The sequence below is a fragment of the Pipistrellus hanaki genome, assembly GCF_964339955.1.
Source record: "Pipistrellus hanaki genome assembly, chromosome: 4".
NCBI lineage: Eukaryota > Metazoa > Chordata > Mammalia > Chiroptera > Vespertilionidae > Pipistrellus > Pipistrellus hanaki.
Genome location: NC_140506.1, coordinates 102,414,192 through 102,431,372, shown reverse-complemented (window position 1 = coordinate 102,431,372; position 17,181 = coordinate 102,414,192). Strand labels below are relative to the sequence as shown.

Genomic DNA, 17,181 nt, shown 5'->3' with positions numbered 1-17,181 from the left:
CTCACCAGGGCCAGACCAGGGCCCTCAGCACAGAGGGCCTTCTGCGCTGAGGGCCAGATGCTGTTTTGAGCCTCCGTACAGGGCCTAATGTCAGCCCTACTAAGTGAACCAGAAAATCCTTTTTTTTCCTGTTTGTTAAGCCCAGCTTGAGTTAGGTTTCTAATACTTGAAAACAAAAGAATCCTGACTGATATGTGTTCCAGCAAGGTATTCACCCAACTACCCTCCAGGAATCCGCATTAGCCAGCTTTCTCTAGGTTCTGCTGCAGTAACAAACACCCCTCACATCTCAGTGCCTCGTGACAACAAAGGCTTATTCTTCACACTGTGACCGGGTGGCTTTGCTCCATGTCTCTTCAGCTGGGACCCAGGGCAAAGGCACAGCCTCCAGCAGAGGGAGGAGAGCGTCGGAGGCACGTACGGCAAGCGCCACGCCTACTCGCATTTCGTGGCCAGCCTCACAAGGAAGCGGTGCTACAGGGATGTGACTCCACCCAAGGGAGAAACCGAAGGCGTGTGACAGGAGGGATGCAGGGTTCTCCCGGGAAAAGAGGGTGCTGGGGACACGGCAGCGTGCTGCCCACTCTCCTGGGCTTGGCCAGCCGTGGTTCCCTTTCAGCATCACATCTCCTGTTGGCTTTCTTCCTGGTGTGAAGCCAGCACCCCTCCTTTGTGGTACACAGCCCTGATTCACCCCCCAGTCAGAGCAATGAAACTATTTGCTATCATATTAAGAGCAGAAAGAGTTTCACTTTTTATTTTATTTTTTATTTTTTTTAAAAATATATTTTATTGATTTTGTACAGAGAGGAAGGGAGAGAGACAGAGAGTTAGAAATATCGATGAGAGAGAGTCATCGATCAGCTGCCTCTTGCACACCCCCTACTGGGGATATTCTCGCAACCAAGGTACATGCCCTTGACAGGAATCGAACCCGAGACCCTTCAGTCCCCAAGCCGACGCTCTATCCATTGAGCCAAATCGGTCTCGGCTCACTTTTTATTTTAACTGAAAAGAATTAATCAGATTCATTTGCAAGAAAACATCACTAAATAAGCCCCAGCAACAAAGATGGCCTGTGTCCCAGGAGAAGGTGGTGAAGGATCGCTCAGGCAGAGGCCTCCGGGAAACAGTGTGTTTCAGGAGAGAAAAGAAAAGGTTGCTTCGGGTGAAGTATCTTTTCAGCTAAGCTCTCCCCTTAGATAAGCAAAGGGAAAGCGCCCAGTGCTCCCCTGGCGCTGGGAGTATCTCCTTACCAAACTGAGGGAAACCAGTGTCACCATGTCCCTTCAGGACAGGCCAGTCCAGCCCTGCAGCACCTACTGACGCTGAGTTTGGTGGTGGATGGGAATGCTCAGGCCTTTACTCAGTCCAGCAGACAGCGTGCTCTGCACAGGGAAGGAGGGGGAGGGATGGGGAGGGGCCAGCAGACAGCTGTGGTTCCTGTGGGCAGAGCTCTTTGGTTGGTTGTGTGGATGGGAAGGTAGATTCTGTCTCAGTGCAGCAAAGGCCGGAGGGGCTCATGGGGACAGCGTGCTCCAGCACATTGCTCTTCAAGCCAGCAGCCGCCTCAGGCCGGCAGGAAGGAGAGCTGCTTGCTGACTGGGGACGAGCAAGGACTAGTCCTCTAAGAGGCCTCCTGCAGGCAGGTGGTGGTAGCCTTCTCTGAGCCGAGTGGCCTGCTCCCGCCGCCTCCTGCTTTTCCTGGGAAGATGCGGGAACCTGGGGAGGCAGCATGGCAGATTCGGTCTCAGGTTCAGTTCTGCCGTGTACTGGTTGGCATGTCCGTTTTATGGGAAATGGACGGCTTAAAACAATACATATTTACCCTCTCACTTGCTTCTGGAAGCCAGAAGTCCAAAGGCAGTGCCTCAGGATGCTCCCGGAGCTTGTTTTCTCGCCTCCGGTTTGGGGCACCACGTCCAGGGCCGGCCTGGCATCACTCTGGCCGCTGCTTCTGTGCGCCGGCTCCTCGCCCTCACAGCCTGTGAGCTAGGCCACCTGGGTCCCACCAGGTTCCTCCCATGTGAAAGTCCATTTTGCCGTGTGCAGGAGCTTGCTATGTGCGGGAGCATGCGGTATGAGGGAGCATGCCGTGTATGGGAGCATGTCGTGTGAGGGAGCTTGCCCTGTGTGGGAGCTTGCGGTGTGCGGGAGCTTGCCGTGTGCGGGAGCTTGCCGTGTGCGGGAGCATGCGGTGTGAGGGAGCTTGCGGGTGTGAGGGAGCTTGCCGTGTGCGGGAGCATGTCGTGTGCGGGAGCATGTCGTGTGCGGGAGCTTTCCGTGTGCGGGAACGTGCTGTGTGCGGGAGTGTGAGGGAGCATGTCGTGTGCGGGAGCTTGCCGTGTGCGGGAGCATGTCGTGTGCCGGAGCTTTCCGTGTGCGGGAACGTGCCATGTGCGGGAGTGTAAGGGAGCATGCCGTGTGCGGGAGTGTGCCATGTGCGGGAGCATGTCGTGTGAGGGAGCATGTCGTGTGAGGGAGCATGTCGTGTGAGGGAGCTTGCCGTGTGCAGGAGCATGGAGTGTGCAGGAGTGTGCCATGTGCGGGAGCTTGCCATGTGCGGGAGCATGTCGTGTGAGGGAGCTTGCCCTGTGCGGGAGCGTGCCGTGTGCGGGAGCGTGCCGTGTGCGGGAGTTGAGGGAGCATGCTGTGTGCGGGAGTGTGCGGGAGCATGCCGTGTGCACAGGGTGTGGAGGTGTCTGGGGAGGCTGTCGGCAGCCTGCACAGCCTGGTCCCTGGCGCTCACCCGACGCCTCTGAGGGATCCTCCTCTCCCCTGGGAGGGAGGTGACCTGCAGAGAAAGTGCTTGAGCAGTAAGGACAGACAGGGTGCTTTGTTGCAGCCACAGACAGGGAAGCTGTGGAGGAAACGGTGCTGCTGACAGCACAGGCAGCTCTCAGCGTGGAGGAGGTGGGGCCTGCCTTAGAGAGCAGGGGGCTCTGAGGGGTCAGGCCCTGGCCTTCTCTGACATGGCCTGTGAGGCCCAGAGAGGGGGGAGGGGATGGGAGGTCACCTGGCGTGAGGCTGTGGACATCATGGTAGAGTTTGAATTCTTTCTTCTGAGTGTGATAGGAACCTCTTGGGGGTTGAGCAGAAGAGAGGAAGGGCCAGTTTATCTTTTGAAAGATCACTGTGGTGCTGGTGGGAGCTGACTGAGGTCAGCCTGATGGGTCAGGGTGGAGTGGCGGCACTTGGCGCCGAGGTGGCAGGAAGAGGCGGGACTGGGGAGGTAGTGGTGTCGGCCTGAGGCTTGTGCTGGGTGGGGTGGGGAGAGAGGCCCAGCACTCCTTGGAGGCTTGGGCCCAAGCTGTTGAGAGGAAGCATGTACTGGGACGTGAGGGAAGGCACGCTCCATCTGAAAATGTAATGGGTTTAGTGAAGAAGCACAACTCACTGGGAATAAAATATGAACCTTTATTTCTTTTGTCCCCAGTAACTGTGCCACTATAGAGCACGGAATCTCTCTTCCGTTTGGGATGCTGCCCTTTCATGACTTTTGGGGTCAAATTCCATAACTTCCATTGATTTTTAGAGAGAATGGGAGGGATGGTGAGAGACACGGAGAGAAACACTAATGTGAGTGAAATACATGGATTGATTGCCTTCCTCATGTACACAATCCAGGGCCTGGGATGAAGCCTGCAGCTGAGGCACAGGTCCTTGACCAGAATCAGACCCGGGACCCTTCCATCTGTGGGCCGACACTGTCCACTGAGCCACACCAGCCAGTTCAGGTCACTCTGTTGTTAGTCTCATTCACTATTTGGATTCCTCTTGCTTATTTTTAAAGTCTTAATGGTCAGGGCTGTCCTGAAGTAAGACTCATTGTTCCCCCTGGCCCGCCCCCGCTGCAGCCCCCTGATGCAGAAGGGCTGCCCTCTGTGCGTGCACGAGCCTCAGGGCACACGGCTCCAGTGCCCGTCACTGGCAGTGTCCGTGATGTCACTCACAGGCCAGGGCGCCACTCGCACTCGCTGCTCCTGTCAGAGTGCATGGCTCTCCTCACTCACCGCGTGATTCAGACGCACATGTGTTGCTATATCACTAACTTTTAACACATTTTGATAATTTTATTTCAATATAATTGGTTTGCTTTAAAAATATATATTTTTGTTGATTTCAGAGAGGAAGGGAGGAAGGGAGAGGAAGAGAGAGATAGAAACATCAATTACGAGAGGGAACCACCGATTGGCTGCCTCCAGCATGGCCCCCATTGGGGATTAAGCCCACAACCGGGACATGTGTCCTTGGCCAGAATCAAACCCAGGACCCTTGAGTCCGAAGGCAGGCGGTCTATCCACTGAGCCACACTGGCGAGAGCTTGGTTTGCTTTTTAATCTTATTTATCATGTTTTTTAAACATCATTCTGAGAAGGACTCCCAATTGCCATGGTGGAAAGGCATCCATGGCAGAAAACAAGTTTGGGTCCCTCGAAGGGGTTGGAGCAGGTGGGAAGGTCCTTTCCTGCTGGTGCGAGGAAGGCCATCTGTCCCTTCATTACCCTCCCTGCCGACCCCTGCCTGGGCTCTCCATCGCGGTCCGGGCAGATTTACCAGAGAGCGTGTCTGCCCCCAGTTCTGTATGGTGGCACCTGCTGGGTGGGCAACTTCCAGAGGAGGAAGCAGGACTGGACTCGGATTTGCCTCGCGAGTGATGCAGCCAGGTGAGGGCAATGACTGCTTGTCATCTTTAGGGGCGGTAGCTGAGCCGAGAAGCAGATCACACCCTGTGACCGTGACTTCTCAAGTGCTTAACCCTCCAGAGCCAGGAGGCGGGGGTTGGCGCTGTCCCTCCCATCATGGGAGCTGGGCTTGCACTGACCCCCCTAGCGCCGGTCTCTCCGTCCGGACGGCACCCCACCCCAGGGAGTCTAGTGGACTTCTTCCAGATGCTGAGTTCACTGCTGGAGATCGAGATGTCTTCAGCAAGGAGGCTTGGGAACCAGTGAAGGCTGCGGGCAGGGTGGGGAGCGTGTTTACTGAAAGGGGTGAAGTATGAAATCGGGGCCGCGAGAGGCTTCTGAACAGTGTTGAGTCAGGCTTGTGTCCTGTGGTCAATGGCTTTGCCCCGGGTTGTGCTCTCATTTCCGAGAAAACTTCGTAGCCTCTGACCTATGAACTGTGGGCAGAGCTTGGGCCCTGAGATCTAATTCAGTATAAAGCAAGCTTTTCCCCTTCCTACTTTGTTTTGCTTAAATGCCATTTGATGGTACATCTTGCCATAGGACTGGCAGAGAAACAAACAAAAACTAAATTCTCAGATTCCCTGCGCGTTTTGTAAGCATGCTGTCTTCTTAGGCTGCAGGTCTTTGCACAGCTTCTGGGGGGAGGGTGTGCACACACACACGCTCAGGAAAAGTAATTCCTGTTCCTTCTCAGAATTCAAGCGTTGATTCTTGAGATACTTAATTCACATGAAGTAATTTGGAAAAAAGAGCATTTTCAACAAACTTCTTCTTGGGAAGGTCCTGGGCAGCACTGCTGGGCCCTTGGGGTGTGCAAGGTTGTGTGCTCGGGGATGCCTGCCTCACAGAAGCTGGGGCGCTCAGGTGGCCTGGCTGCAGACGAAACCCCTGCCTGGCCCCGTGGCCGGCCTGCTCATCCACCCTACCCTGACCCCCGGGGAGTGGTCGCCTCCACTCAGGCCCTTATTTTTATTGGAGCCGAAGCCAGTGACACTGATTCCAAAGGGAGCCTGGCCTCTGGCTGCAGGCGGCTGCTGAGGTGAAGGGTGTTGCAGCTGCTCTCTGACGATGACGCCCTGGTTGGCCGGGCGGACATGGGCTTTCTCACACCCGGTCTGGATCTGAGAACCAGACTGCGCCTCATTGAGCCATGAGGGCGGGTGTCACGAAAGGCGGCCTCCTGTGACTGCTTAGCGGCCTGAGCCTCGTGCCGCCTCCGGAAGTGTCCCTGTGTGCGGGGCAGACGGTTCCTTCCTGGGGAGAGAGAGCCCCTTGTGTGCCCTGCCGCTGGCCCACCTGCTGGCCCAGACTGCAGCCTCCTTTCTCCCACTGCTCCAGGACAGGAGGTCTGGTCTTCTGAGGGTCTATTGGCACCAGTGGTGAAAATATGATAGGAAAATCGCAGCTGAATGGAGAGGCGCCCTCATGTCCCAGGTGCAGGTGGCAGCTGTGCGTGCCCTGCTGGCTTGTCAGGGCCCATGGAGCTGCAGACTTTCCCGGTTGTCATCTAGGCAGGTGGCTAGGTTTCCTCTGTTTGACCTACAGCTGGGGATCCTCTCCTTGGTAGTGACGTGGGAGCTGCCTGCTCCTCTTTTCCGGCTGCTCTTTGGGTTTCTGGGTCAGTTTGCATTCTCGGCAGAAAGCAGTCAGTGACCTTGAACGAGTCCCTTGGCTGCCCTGAGCCTGTTTCTTCACTCCAGAGGAAGGAGCACAGTAACTCATGGTTGATGTTGTGAGGGTTTCAGGCACTGGTGTGTGGGGAATGCGTGGCCCACTCTGCCAGGCACAGAGGCTTGGTCCCAGCATCCTCGTGTGTCCCCTCTGAGCCCAGCTGGTCCCAAGTGCCGATGGCCTTGAGGAGCGAATAGGCCATGTCTGCCCTGGTGGGCTTTTGGTTCGGGTGTTACTTGGATACCCACAGAGCTCTCTCTCCAAAGTGGCCAACGACTAGAAAGGAGGGTGCACAGACTGCCTGGGCCCTGATGGACGCAGAGGGCATCTCTCACTAGCAGTCGCAGAGAGACGGGAAGAAAGAACAAGGGGGTTAGGAAAAGAGGTGTCAGGGCTCCAGCCCTAAGGTGCCTCTGAGCAAATTAGGAAAAGACACTCCCAGCCCAGGACAGGTCAGCCCTCACCCTTGAACAATCAGGCTTAGAGTTGGGCTCTCCGCCCCTTGGGGTGCCCTTGAGCAGAGAGCCACCTGCTGCTTCACAGCACCCTGGCTGGTGCAGGAGGACACGAGGGGGAGGGCCTGTGCGGAGGGGGAGGCCGCATGGCTGAGCACAGGAGGGGCTGAGGGAGGGCTCCAGGTGGACGCCAGCAGGTGCTAACCCATGTATGGTGGCATCACTCTCCCCGTCCCTGCTGGCACCCGGGCCTGGGGAACAGGTCTTCCTAGAAGCTGCTGGCTTTTAACTGATGAAGGAGAGTTCCTTTCGGGGTGGGATTTGTTAATGTCCCAGAATAAGGACAGTGGGCGAAAAGAGGCATTAAGTGGAAAGCCGGGAGCTGACACATCTCCAGGGCCGGCCTCCAGAAAAACATGGATGCTCCCTCGCAGCCCAAAGAATGCCTGCCAGTAGGGAGAACGGGAACAAGCAGGCCATGAAGGAGAAAGCTCCACATCCTTCCCAAAAAAGGGACAGAGCAGTAGGGAGAGGGCCACCTCACGGGCGTGAGAAGTAGAAGAGGCTCCGGAGGACAGGCTGTGGCCAAGGAGGCAGCCTCAGCGGCACTGCTCATTCCGTGTCTTCGAGGCCTGCATGCTGCTCCTGGATTGGATCTCTTTGATTCTGGAATAATTCTAGAGAGCATTCCTGCCTTCACACAGACATGTGCGCAGGGCAAGGTTTTTATGGAGGTGGTGGGGGGTGGTGGTTTTTAAGTCGGATCCTGCATTGTTGCCAATCAACTTGGCCATCTGTGCCAGACTGGCTGCTGCCAATGTCTGCCCTGCTGAGGTCTGGTGTGAGCATGGCATTGGGAGGGAGCCTGGGCCCTGACTAGGGCACTAGAAGCTGTGTGACCATGGGCAGCTTACTCAACTTCTCTGTGCATGGGCTTACAGTCAAGTGATGGCATCCTAGGGAGTCAAGGCCAGGGCATTGGGGGTCCCTCACGTCCAAAGCCAGGTCTGAGGCTCCTGCCCTGGCACAGCCTCTGTGCGGCCAAGGACTCGCAGAGACTGTGTGTGTGAACTGCGTCTGAAATGGTCTCCTTCTGCTCTGCAGAGGTTGCTGTGTTTTGGGGAAACATAAGGAACCAACAGTGATTCAGGCTTGTAAGTTCTTATCAGCAGTTCGGATCTCTAGAAAGCTTTAGAAAGAATTTAGAATTTAGCCATGCTTTTGTTTTGTTTTAAATATATTTTTATTGCTTTCAGAGAGGGAAAGGGAGAGACAGATAGAAACATCAATGATGAGAGAGAATCATTGATCGGCTGTCTACTGCACACCCCCCACCAGCTGTGCGTGTTCTACTATCTATACTAATAAAAAGGTAATATGCTAATTAGACCATATAGACCAGACGTCTTCTGGACATCATTCCAGACATCCTTCTTGACAAAGCCATCTGAGGTCCTGGGTGCCATCAGCTGGCCTGGGTGAAGCCACAGCCTCACGGGGTTCCTGGTGCCTGCGGTCGGCCAGAGGGAGGGAAGCCTGGGTCCCGGGTACAGGGGCCAAGGCAGAGGTAGTTAGGGGCAATCAGGCAGGCAAGCAGAGGCAGTCAGGGGTGATCAGGCAGGCAGGCAGAGGAAGTTAGGGGTGATGAGGCAGGCAGTGAGTGGTTAGGGGTGATTGGGCAGATAGGCAGGCAAGCAGTTAAGAACCAGTGATCCCGGATTGCGAGAGGGTGCAGGCCGGGCTGACAGATCCCCCCCCCCCCCCTGCACAAATTTCATGCACCAGGCCTCTAGGCCTCCTATATAATAAAGAAATAATGTGCAAATTAACCCTCATGCCCTCACAAGATGGCTGCCTATCACCAGGCCAGCAGGGGGGTTAGTGAAGGATGACCAAATGACTGAACAGTAGGCTGCTTGGGGCGACCAGGCTGTTGGGGGGGGGAGGGGGGGCTTGAGGGGTGACCTGGCTGGCAGGGGGCGGCATTTGGGGGCAAACAAGCCAGCGGGGGAGGGGGGGGAGTTGGGGCCACCAGGCAGGAAGGGGGGGGCAATAAGTGGTGACCAGTGGGGGGGGACAGTTGGGGGTGACTAGGCTGGCAGGGGGAGCAGTTGGGGGGCAATTATGTTGGCGGGGGGGAGCAATGAGGGCGAGTAGGATGGTGGAGGGCATTTGGGGATGACCAGGCCGGTGGGGGGGGGGCAGTTAGGAGCAATCAGGCTAGCAGTGAGGGGGAAGTTGGGGGCACCTGGCTGGCAGTGGAGGGGAGTCAGGGGTGATCAGGCTGGCAGGAGGGGCAGTTAGGGGTGAGCAGGCAGGCAGGTGAGCAATTAGGAGCCAGTGGTCCAGGATTGTGAGAGGGATTTCTGACTGCCAGTTTAGGCCCGATCCCAGGGACATTCCCCAAGGTGACACAGATTGGAGAGGATGCAGGCTGAGCTGAAGGGACTCCCCTCACCCTGTGCATGAATTTTGTTCACTGGGCCTCTATCTTATCTAATAAAGAGGTAAAATGCCAATTGACCATCACTCCAACACACAAGATGGCCACCATCATGTTGTCAAAGATGGCTACCCCCATGTGAACATAAGATGGCCACCACAAGATGACCTTCAGGGGAGGGCAGTTAGGGGTGACCAGACCTGCAGGGGAGGGCAGTTGTGGGCGATCAGGCTGGCAGGGGAAGGCAGTTGGGAGGGACCAGGCCAGCAGAGGAGAGTAGTTGGGGGTGACTGTGTCTGCAGGGGATGGCAGTTCGGGGTGGCGGGGGGGGGGGGGAGGGGGGCATCAGGCCTGCAGGGGGAAGGCAGTTGTGGGGGGGACCAGGCCTGCAGGAGAGGGCAGTTGCGGGGGGGGGCGGGGACCAGCCCTACAGAGCAGGGTAGTAGGGGGCAACCAGGCCTGAAGGAGATGGCAGTTGGGGACAACCAGGCCAGCACGGGAGAGCAGTTAGGGGTGACCAGGACAGCAGAAAAGGGCAATTAGGGGTGATCAGGCCGGCAGGGGAGGGCAGTTGGAAAGGACTAGGCCTGTAGGAGTGGGCAGTTGGGGGGAACCAGGCTGGCAGGGGAGGACATTTGGGGATGACTGGGCCAGCAGAGGAGGGCCATTAGGTGTTACTGGGCCAGAAAGGGACGGCAGTTGGGGGTGACCAGGCCTGCAGGGCAGGACAGATAGAGGCGTCCAGGCCGGCAGGGGAGGGCAGTTAGGGCTGACCAGGTCGGCAGGGAGGGCAGTTAAGGGAAATCCAGTCGACAGGGAAGCAGTTAGACATAAATCAGGTTGGCAAGGGAATGGTTAGGGGGTGATCAGGCTGGCAGGCAGAAGCAGTTAGGGGCAATCAGGCAGGCAGGTGAGCAGTTGGGAGCCAGCAGTCCTGGATTGTGAAAGGGATGTCCAACTACATCCCTTACTACATCTTTTCTTACTACATCTTTTAAAAAGTATTTTTTAAAAGATGTAGTAGAAATTACATATATTCTTGAATTTATGCCACATTAAACTGGAATGTACACTGATCAGAGATAAATTCTAACATTTTCCTTTCAGGAAATAGGTTCCTTAATTTCCCTTCACTACAAAGTTAGGGGAGGAGCCTTTCATTACATGTCAGTCACACTGCAGTGTGTGAAAGCCCTTCTGCTCGGCGTCGGCTCTATCTCCATGGACTCATGTCAATAAGTGTGTTGCGCCTTCAGGACTAACTGTACATTCACCAACCTCAGTCCTTCAAAGCAGAGCAGGCTAGCACTGACTTAAGATTATGCTGGTTGAAATAAAAACACGTTAATTCGTGTCTAAGCTTTTCTGTCAGAAGTGAATGCACTGTCAGAGGCCTTGCTGAAGCGGAAGGACGTTCTCAGGGGCACATGGCCATCTTCTTGCTTTCCAGCCCACGGCCGCCCATCCCACTGTCCCTGCTGCTGACAGAAGAGGAGGCGGCGCTGAGCATCCAGTCCTTCTGGAGAGCCTACTTGGTGAGTCCTGGCCGCAGTGGTGTGTGGGTGCTAGGCTTTCCTGGTGCGAGAGCCCCTGGGGAAGAGACGGATTGGAAACAGGATATTACAGTTGACTCCCAGACTTCAGAAATAGGGTTCTCTGTAAATACTTCTCACGAGTTTAGAACTTTTACCAAAATTTATTTAGCAATTATCATTAAAAATACCCTCCAATCTTTTAAAATTGGGTTGACTGGCCAGTGTTACCTAACAAATAATATAACAGCCCTGGCCAGGTGGCTCAGTTGTTTGGAACATTGTCCCTTATGCCAAAAGATTGTGGGCTCAATTCCCAGTCTGGGCACACACATACCTAGGTTGCAGGTTTATTCCTGGGCCAGGTGCAACTGATCAATTTTGCTCTCTCACTTCAATGTTTCTCATCCTTTCTTTTTAAAATCAATTTTAAAAATCAATAAAAACAAATCCTCAGGTGAGGATTGAAAATATATATATTAATAAAAGTGTAATATGCTAATTAGACCAGACGACCTTCTGGATGAAACTGGGTCCTGGGTGCCTGATGGCGGCTGGAGGGAAGCCCGGGTTCCGGGTGCCAGAGGGAAGCCAGTGCCGGCAGCAGGAGGAAGGATGCACAAATTTTGTGATTCCAGTCTCTAGTGTTACGTACAGACAGACAGCAATACATGTTCATTTTAGAAAAGAAAATTCGAAAATCCAGATATTCATATAAAGCAAATAAAAAAGTCACAGGTAACTCTCTCACCAAAAGATTATCGTTGTTGCCCCAGTTTGGCTCAGTGGATAGAGCATCGGCCTACAGTTGAAGGGTCCCGGGTTCGATTCCAGCTAAGAGCACATGCTCAGGTTGCTGGCTCAATCCCTAGTAGGGAGCTTGCAGGAAGCAGCCGATCCATGATCCTCTCTCATCATTGATGTTTCTCTCTCTCTCTCCCTTTTCCTTCCTCTCTGAAATCAATAAAAATATTTTTTTAAATATTACCATTGTTCACATTTTGATGTAAACATTTCCAAATTTTAATACTTAGAATAACGTAAATACCTAACATACAGAAATTAACCTTTTCTTTTAAAACTCATCTTCCTAACCACTTTTCTATTAGTTATTTCCAGTTTATCATTATTATAGTATACTAGAGGCCTGGTGCACGAAATTCATGCACTGGGCAGGGGATGGTATCCCTCAGCCCAGCCTGCACCCTCTCTAATCTGGGACCCCTCAGGGGATGTGTGACTGCCAGACAGGGATCAGGCCTAACCCAGCAGTCAGACATCCCTCTCACAATCTGGGACTGCTGGCTCCCAACTGCTCTGGAGCTGTGGAGGGCTGGGCCAGCAGGACACTCAGGTGCGCCACCTGCTGAGGGAGGTGCTCCCAATGGGCAGGGCCCCAGCCAGACCCCCTCCAGCCTCTTCCTCTCCCACCCGCCGCAGCTCCATTCTGGGGCCTCACAGGAGTTGTTGGAATAGAGCAGCTATCTCTGCTGCCAGCATACGCCTGGCCTCTGTGTGAAGAGGTGACCAGAGGCAGCCGAGCTTCGAGGCAGGAGGACGGAGCTTCGAGGCAGGAGGGTGGAGCTGAGGACGGGGCTGGAGCACCTGGATCCAGCCGGACCAGGAGACCTATCATAGGGATTCTGCCACAGTCTGGAGCCCTAGCAATCACAATGACAACATAGACATTTCCAGCTCTTGATCACTTGTGCATGAAGGAGGTTATAGGTACAAAATAAAACTCTGGGTCCACCATGTAGAGCTGCCACTGAGGTGTGCCAGGAGAGACTGGCCAGGCTGGCAGGAGGCGGAGCAGGAGGGAAGCTCACCCACGGAGCAGGGTCCTCTACAACATAATTTGTATTATTTAAGTAGTACATTGCCATGTGGAGAAAGCAGATGATCCATAAAAGAATCTTTCCTGTTCATGGAGGAATTTTTTTACACTATTGATGGCATTGACACTGCTCTGTGCCTGCCTCTGCCTTAGTGATGTGTTGGGAGTATCTGCTCAGCACACAGAGATCTGGCTCAGCAGTTCAAAGGCTCTCTGAGAACCTTTCTGTGCCTAAATCCAACCATGACTTAGTTACCCCAGTTGGTTGGACATTCTAGTTTTCTCTCCCATGTAAAATATATTATGAAAAAATCCTTCTTCGTGTATCTTTGTGCACTTATCTGATTTTCTGTGTAAGATTGATTGCTAGAAGCTCCAAAGAGTAAGCACCCTTTTTCAGAGTTTCATCATTATTGCTGAATTATCTTCTGGAGAGGAGGGACTCTAGCTTAGACCTGTTTGTAGGCACCAACAGTGCACGCAGGTGTGCCCTAAGCATAGGTTTTGATGGCAGAGTGGGGAGAGGAAGAGATTGTGAGTGTGAAGTGTGCTGGGGAAGGCGGTGTGTGACATTGCTTAGGGGCATGCGCAGGCAGCACTGTTGTGCCCAGGTGTGTGGGGTGTGTGCTGCGGACCTCAGAGGCTCTGAGGAGCCGGGAAGTAGGTTGAATGGCCACTAGATACACACTTCATTTTTTTAAATTGAACTTTTGGGGTGGCATTGCTATTGGAATTGTATAGGTTCCAGGTGTATGATTTTTATAACACATTGCATTGTGTGCCCACCACCCAAAGCCAGATCTTCTTCCATCACCATGCTGGATCCCCATAACCCTTTACCCTCCCCGGCCCCAACCACCACGGTTGTCTGTGTCTGTGTCTGTGAGGTCTTGATGCTTGTTTTTCCTGTTTGTTCGTCAGCACGCACAACCCTGTCAAGTCTCCTCGAGTCACCTTTATCACACTTTCACGCTCTTCTGCCCTAACCCACCTCCCCTCTGGCCATCACCACCTCGTGTCTGTGATGGTTTTTGTTTTGTTTATTTTTTGCTTAATCCCTTCACCTTTTTTCACCCAGCTCCCACCCCTCCTTCTGACAGCTGTCCTCTTTTCTGTGTCTATACATATGTTGCTATTTTGTTAGTTTATTTCGTTTATTAGATTCCAGGTATAAAAGAGAAATCACATGGTACTTGTCTTTCTCTGATTGGCTTATGTCATGTAGCCAGGTCCATCCATGATGCAAAAGGCCAAATAGTACACCAACTTTTTTATTCACTCATCTACAGGTGGGCACTTAGGACATTCTTGTAGCAATCATTTTTTCTGATATGTCTTCTCAGGCAAGGGAAGCAAAAGAAAAATAAACAAAGGGGGCTACATCAAAATAGGTTTCTGCACAACAAAGGAAGCCACTAGCAAGAGGAAAAAGGAGCCCTCTGCATGGGACAATATATTCCCCAATGACACATCTGATAAGGGGTTAATATCCAAAATTTATAAAAACTTATACAACTGAACACCAGGAAAACAAACCAATTTAAAAATGAGCAAAGGACCTGAATAGACACTCTCCCAACAGACATAAGAATGGTAATCATCACTAATCTTCAGACAAATGCAAATTAAATTGACAATGAAGTATCACCTCACACCTGTCAGAATGGCTACCATCAAGTCAACAAACAACAAGTGCTGGTGAGGTTGCAGAGAAAAAGGAACCCTCATGCATTGCTGGTGGGAATGCAGACTGGTGCAGCCACCGTGGGAAAAGTATGGAGTTTCCTCAAAAAACTGAAAATAGAACAGCCATTTGATCCAGTGATCCCCACTTCTAGGAATATATCCTAAGAAACTAGAAACACCGATCAGAAAGGATATATGCAGCCCTATGTTCATAGCAGCACAATTCACCATAGCTAAGACCTGGAAACAGCATATTTATTTTTTGTGAGCCTCCCTGCCACGCAACGGCGGACCCACAGGGCGGGAGCCCTCCTTACTGGTGGGAGCTGGCAAGACAGCGAGGACTGAGCTAGGAGACAGTCTATGAAACACTAGGTTTTGATTCAGAATCTGAGAGTTTTCTTTCTGAAACCATACATCTTTTAAATAAAATGTATTGAATATTGTTCAATAATTCAATAATGCAGTCATTATAAAATAAATATTGGGCCTTTTGTGGAAATAGAAAAACCCATCCTAAAATTCACTTGGAATCTCAAAGAATCCCAAATGGCCAAAATAATCTTGGAAAAGGAACAAAACTGGAGGACTCATTCTTCCTGATTTCAAACTTATTCCAAAGCTACAATCACCAAAACAGTGTGGTAGTGGCAGAAAGACAGACATTCGGATCAGCAGAATAGAACTGAAAGCCCAGAAATAAACTCTCACACATATGGTCAAATGGTGCCAAGACCATTATTCAATGGGAACACTTAGTCTTTTCAATAAGTGGTGCTGGGAAAACTGGATGTCCACATGCCAATGAATGAGCTGGGCCTTTATTTAAAACTATGTACAAAAATGAACTAAAAAAAATGGGTCAAGAGCAGAATCCAAGATGGCTGCTCGGGTAGGCAACTAGCCGCAGCCGCACACAACAATTTTAATAAATACAACTAAAATATAAAATGGACATTACCCAGAACTACAGGAAAGTCGACTGACTGGAAATCCTACAACAAGAAGCAAGGAGAAAACCAGAAGGAAGCACGGAGGAGCTGTAAAAGCCTAAGGTACGGAGACACGCGGCGCACGCGGAGAGGACGGAGCCGGAGAGGAGGGAGGCCGAGTGCCTGGCGGGCGTTCCCTAGCGGAAAGGAGATAAAACTCCGACTGTGCTGGGCCCCCGACTGCTCTGAACCCCAGTTCTGGGCCAGACCCCGGGGACTCAGGCTCAGCCATAGGGAGCTGGGCTGTAAGTCGGAACCCCGGGGTAGCGGAGAAAGGAGGTCCCGGAGGCGCACTCACTGCCCCCAGAGAAGGGACGGCCGGCTGTGCCGCGGGATTGCCCTGACGGGAAGGAGACTGGGGCTCCAGACTGCTGTGAACGCCACCTCCAACTCCACTTCCAACTGAACTGAACCCCAGTTTCGGGCCCATTGCGGGAGAGCTTACACTGTTTGGTAGCAGGCGAAAATCGAGGGCACCTTTCTCTCAGAGGCGCTTGCAACAAGTACTGAAGGACCCTGAGTCTCAGGAGTCGCATAGGGCGGGGCTGACGGAAGCCGAGGCTGTAGGCTCCACCCTGAAACGCCGCCCCATCAGGAAAGCTGCCTGCGAAAATACCTAAACCAAATAGATCACAAAGGAAAGAAATGGAGGACAAAAAGCGACTGGATATAGAGTTCAAAACCACACTTATAGGGTTTTTCAAGAGACTCCTAGAAAAGGCCGATAAAATAAATGAGACCTATGAGGATATGAAAAGGGATCAACAAGAAATGCTAAGGGATCAACAAGAAATAAAGAATACATTGTCTGAAATAAAAAATATTCTACAGAGTCCTAAAAACAGAAGGGAAGATCGCAAGAATCAAGTCAAAGATTTGGAACATAAAGAGCCAGAAGACACTCCTCCACAGAAGCTAGAAGGCAAGAGAATCCAGAAAATTGAAGATAATGTAAGAAACCTCTGGGACAACTTCAAACGATCCAACATCAGAATCATGGGGGTCCCAGAAGATGAGAGAGAGCAAGATATCGAAAACATACTGAAAGAAATAGTGACAGAAAACTTCCCCCACCTGGGGAAAGAATTGGACTTACAAGTCCAGGAAGCACACAGAACTCCAAATAAGAGGAATCCAAAGAGGACCACACCAAGACAAATCATAATTAAGATTCCAAGAGCAAAGGACAAAGAGAGAATATTAAAAGCAGCAAGAGCTAAGCAGGTGGTTACCTATAAAGGAGCACCTATACGATTGTCAGCTGATTTCTCAACAGAAACCATGCAGGCCAGACGGGAATGGCAAGAAATATTCAAGGTGATGAATAGCAAGAACCTACAGCCAAAAATACTCTACCCAGCAAAGCTATCACTCAGAATCGAAGGTCAGATAAAGAGCTTCACTAATAAAAAAAAGCTAAAGGAGTTCATCACCACCAAACCAGAATTATATGAATTGCTGAAGGGGGTTCTTTCAGAAGAGAAAGTAAATAAAGATAAAAATATGAACAACAAATACGTAACTATCAACAAGTGAATCTAAAAACCAAGGAAATTAAAAAAAAAAAATCTGATGAACAATATTAACTGTTGAATATAATAGAATCAGAGGTATGGAAGGGGAGTGAACTGATGATTCTTGGGGAAAAGGGGACAGGGGAATGTGGGAAGAGACTGAACATAAACTGTGCACCTATGGATGAGGACAATGGGGGTTGGGGAAAGGGCAGAGGGTGGGGTGGGAAGGGGGCGGAAAAGGAACACTTGTAATAATATGAACAATAAAAATTTATTTAAAAAAAAAAAAAAAAAATGGGTCAAGAACCTAAATTTAAGACCAAAACAGTAAAATGCTTAGAAGAAAACATGGGACAAAGT

The 17,181-nt window shown here is 51.8% G+C and overlaps 1 protein-coding gene across 4 annotated transcripts in view; it reads left to right on the top strand.

The window, feature by feature from the left end:
- IQCK (IQ motif containing K) overlaps positions 1-17,181 on the top strand; it is a gene marked incomplete at its 5' end in the record, with an annotated part of 124,977 nt that overhangs the window by 80,491 nt on the left and 27,305 nt on the right. For 2 of the 4 annotated variants that reach the window (XM_084882769.1, XM_084882767.1), the window contains one exon: positions 10,618-10,792. The exons of 1 other annotated variant lie outside the window; for it this stretch is intronic. In XM_084882769.1, coding sequence (XP_084738895.1) covers positions 10,618-10,792 — 175 coding nt within the window. The remainder of the gene's footprint in view (positions 1-10,617; positions 10,793-17,181) is intronic. One more of the 4 variants, XM_084882768.1, reaches the window with a different exon arrangement.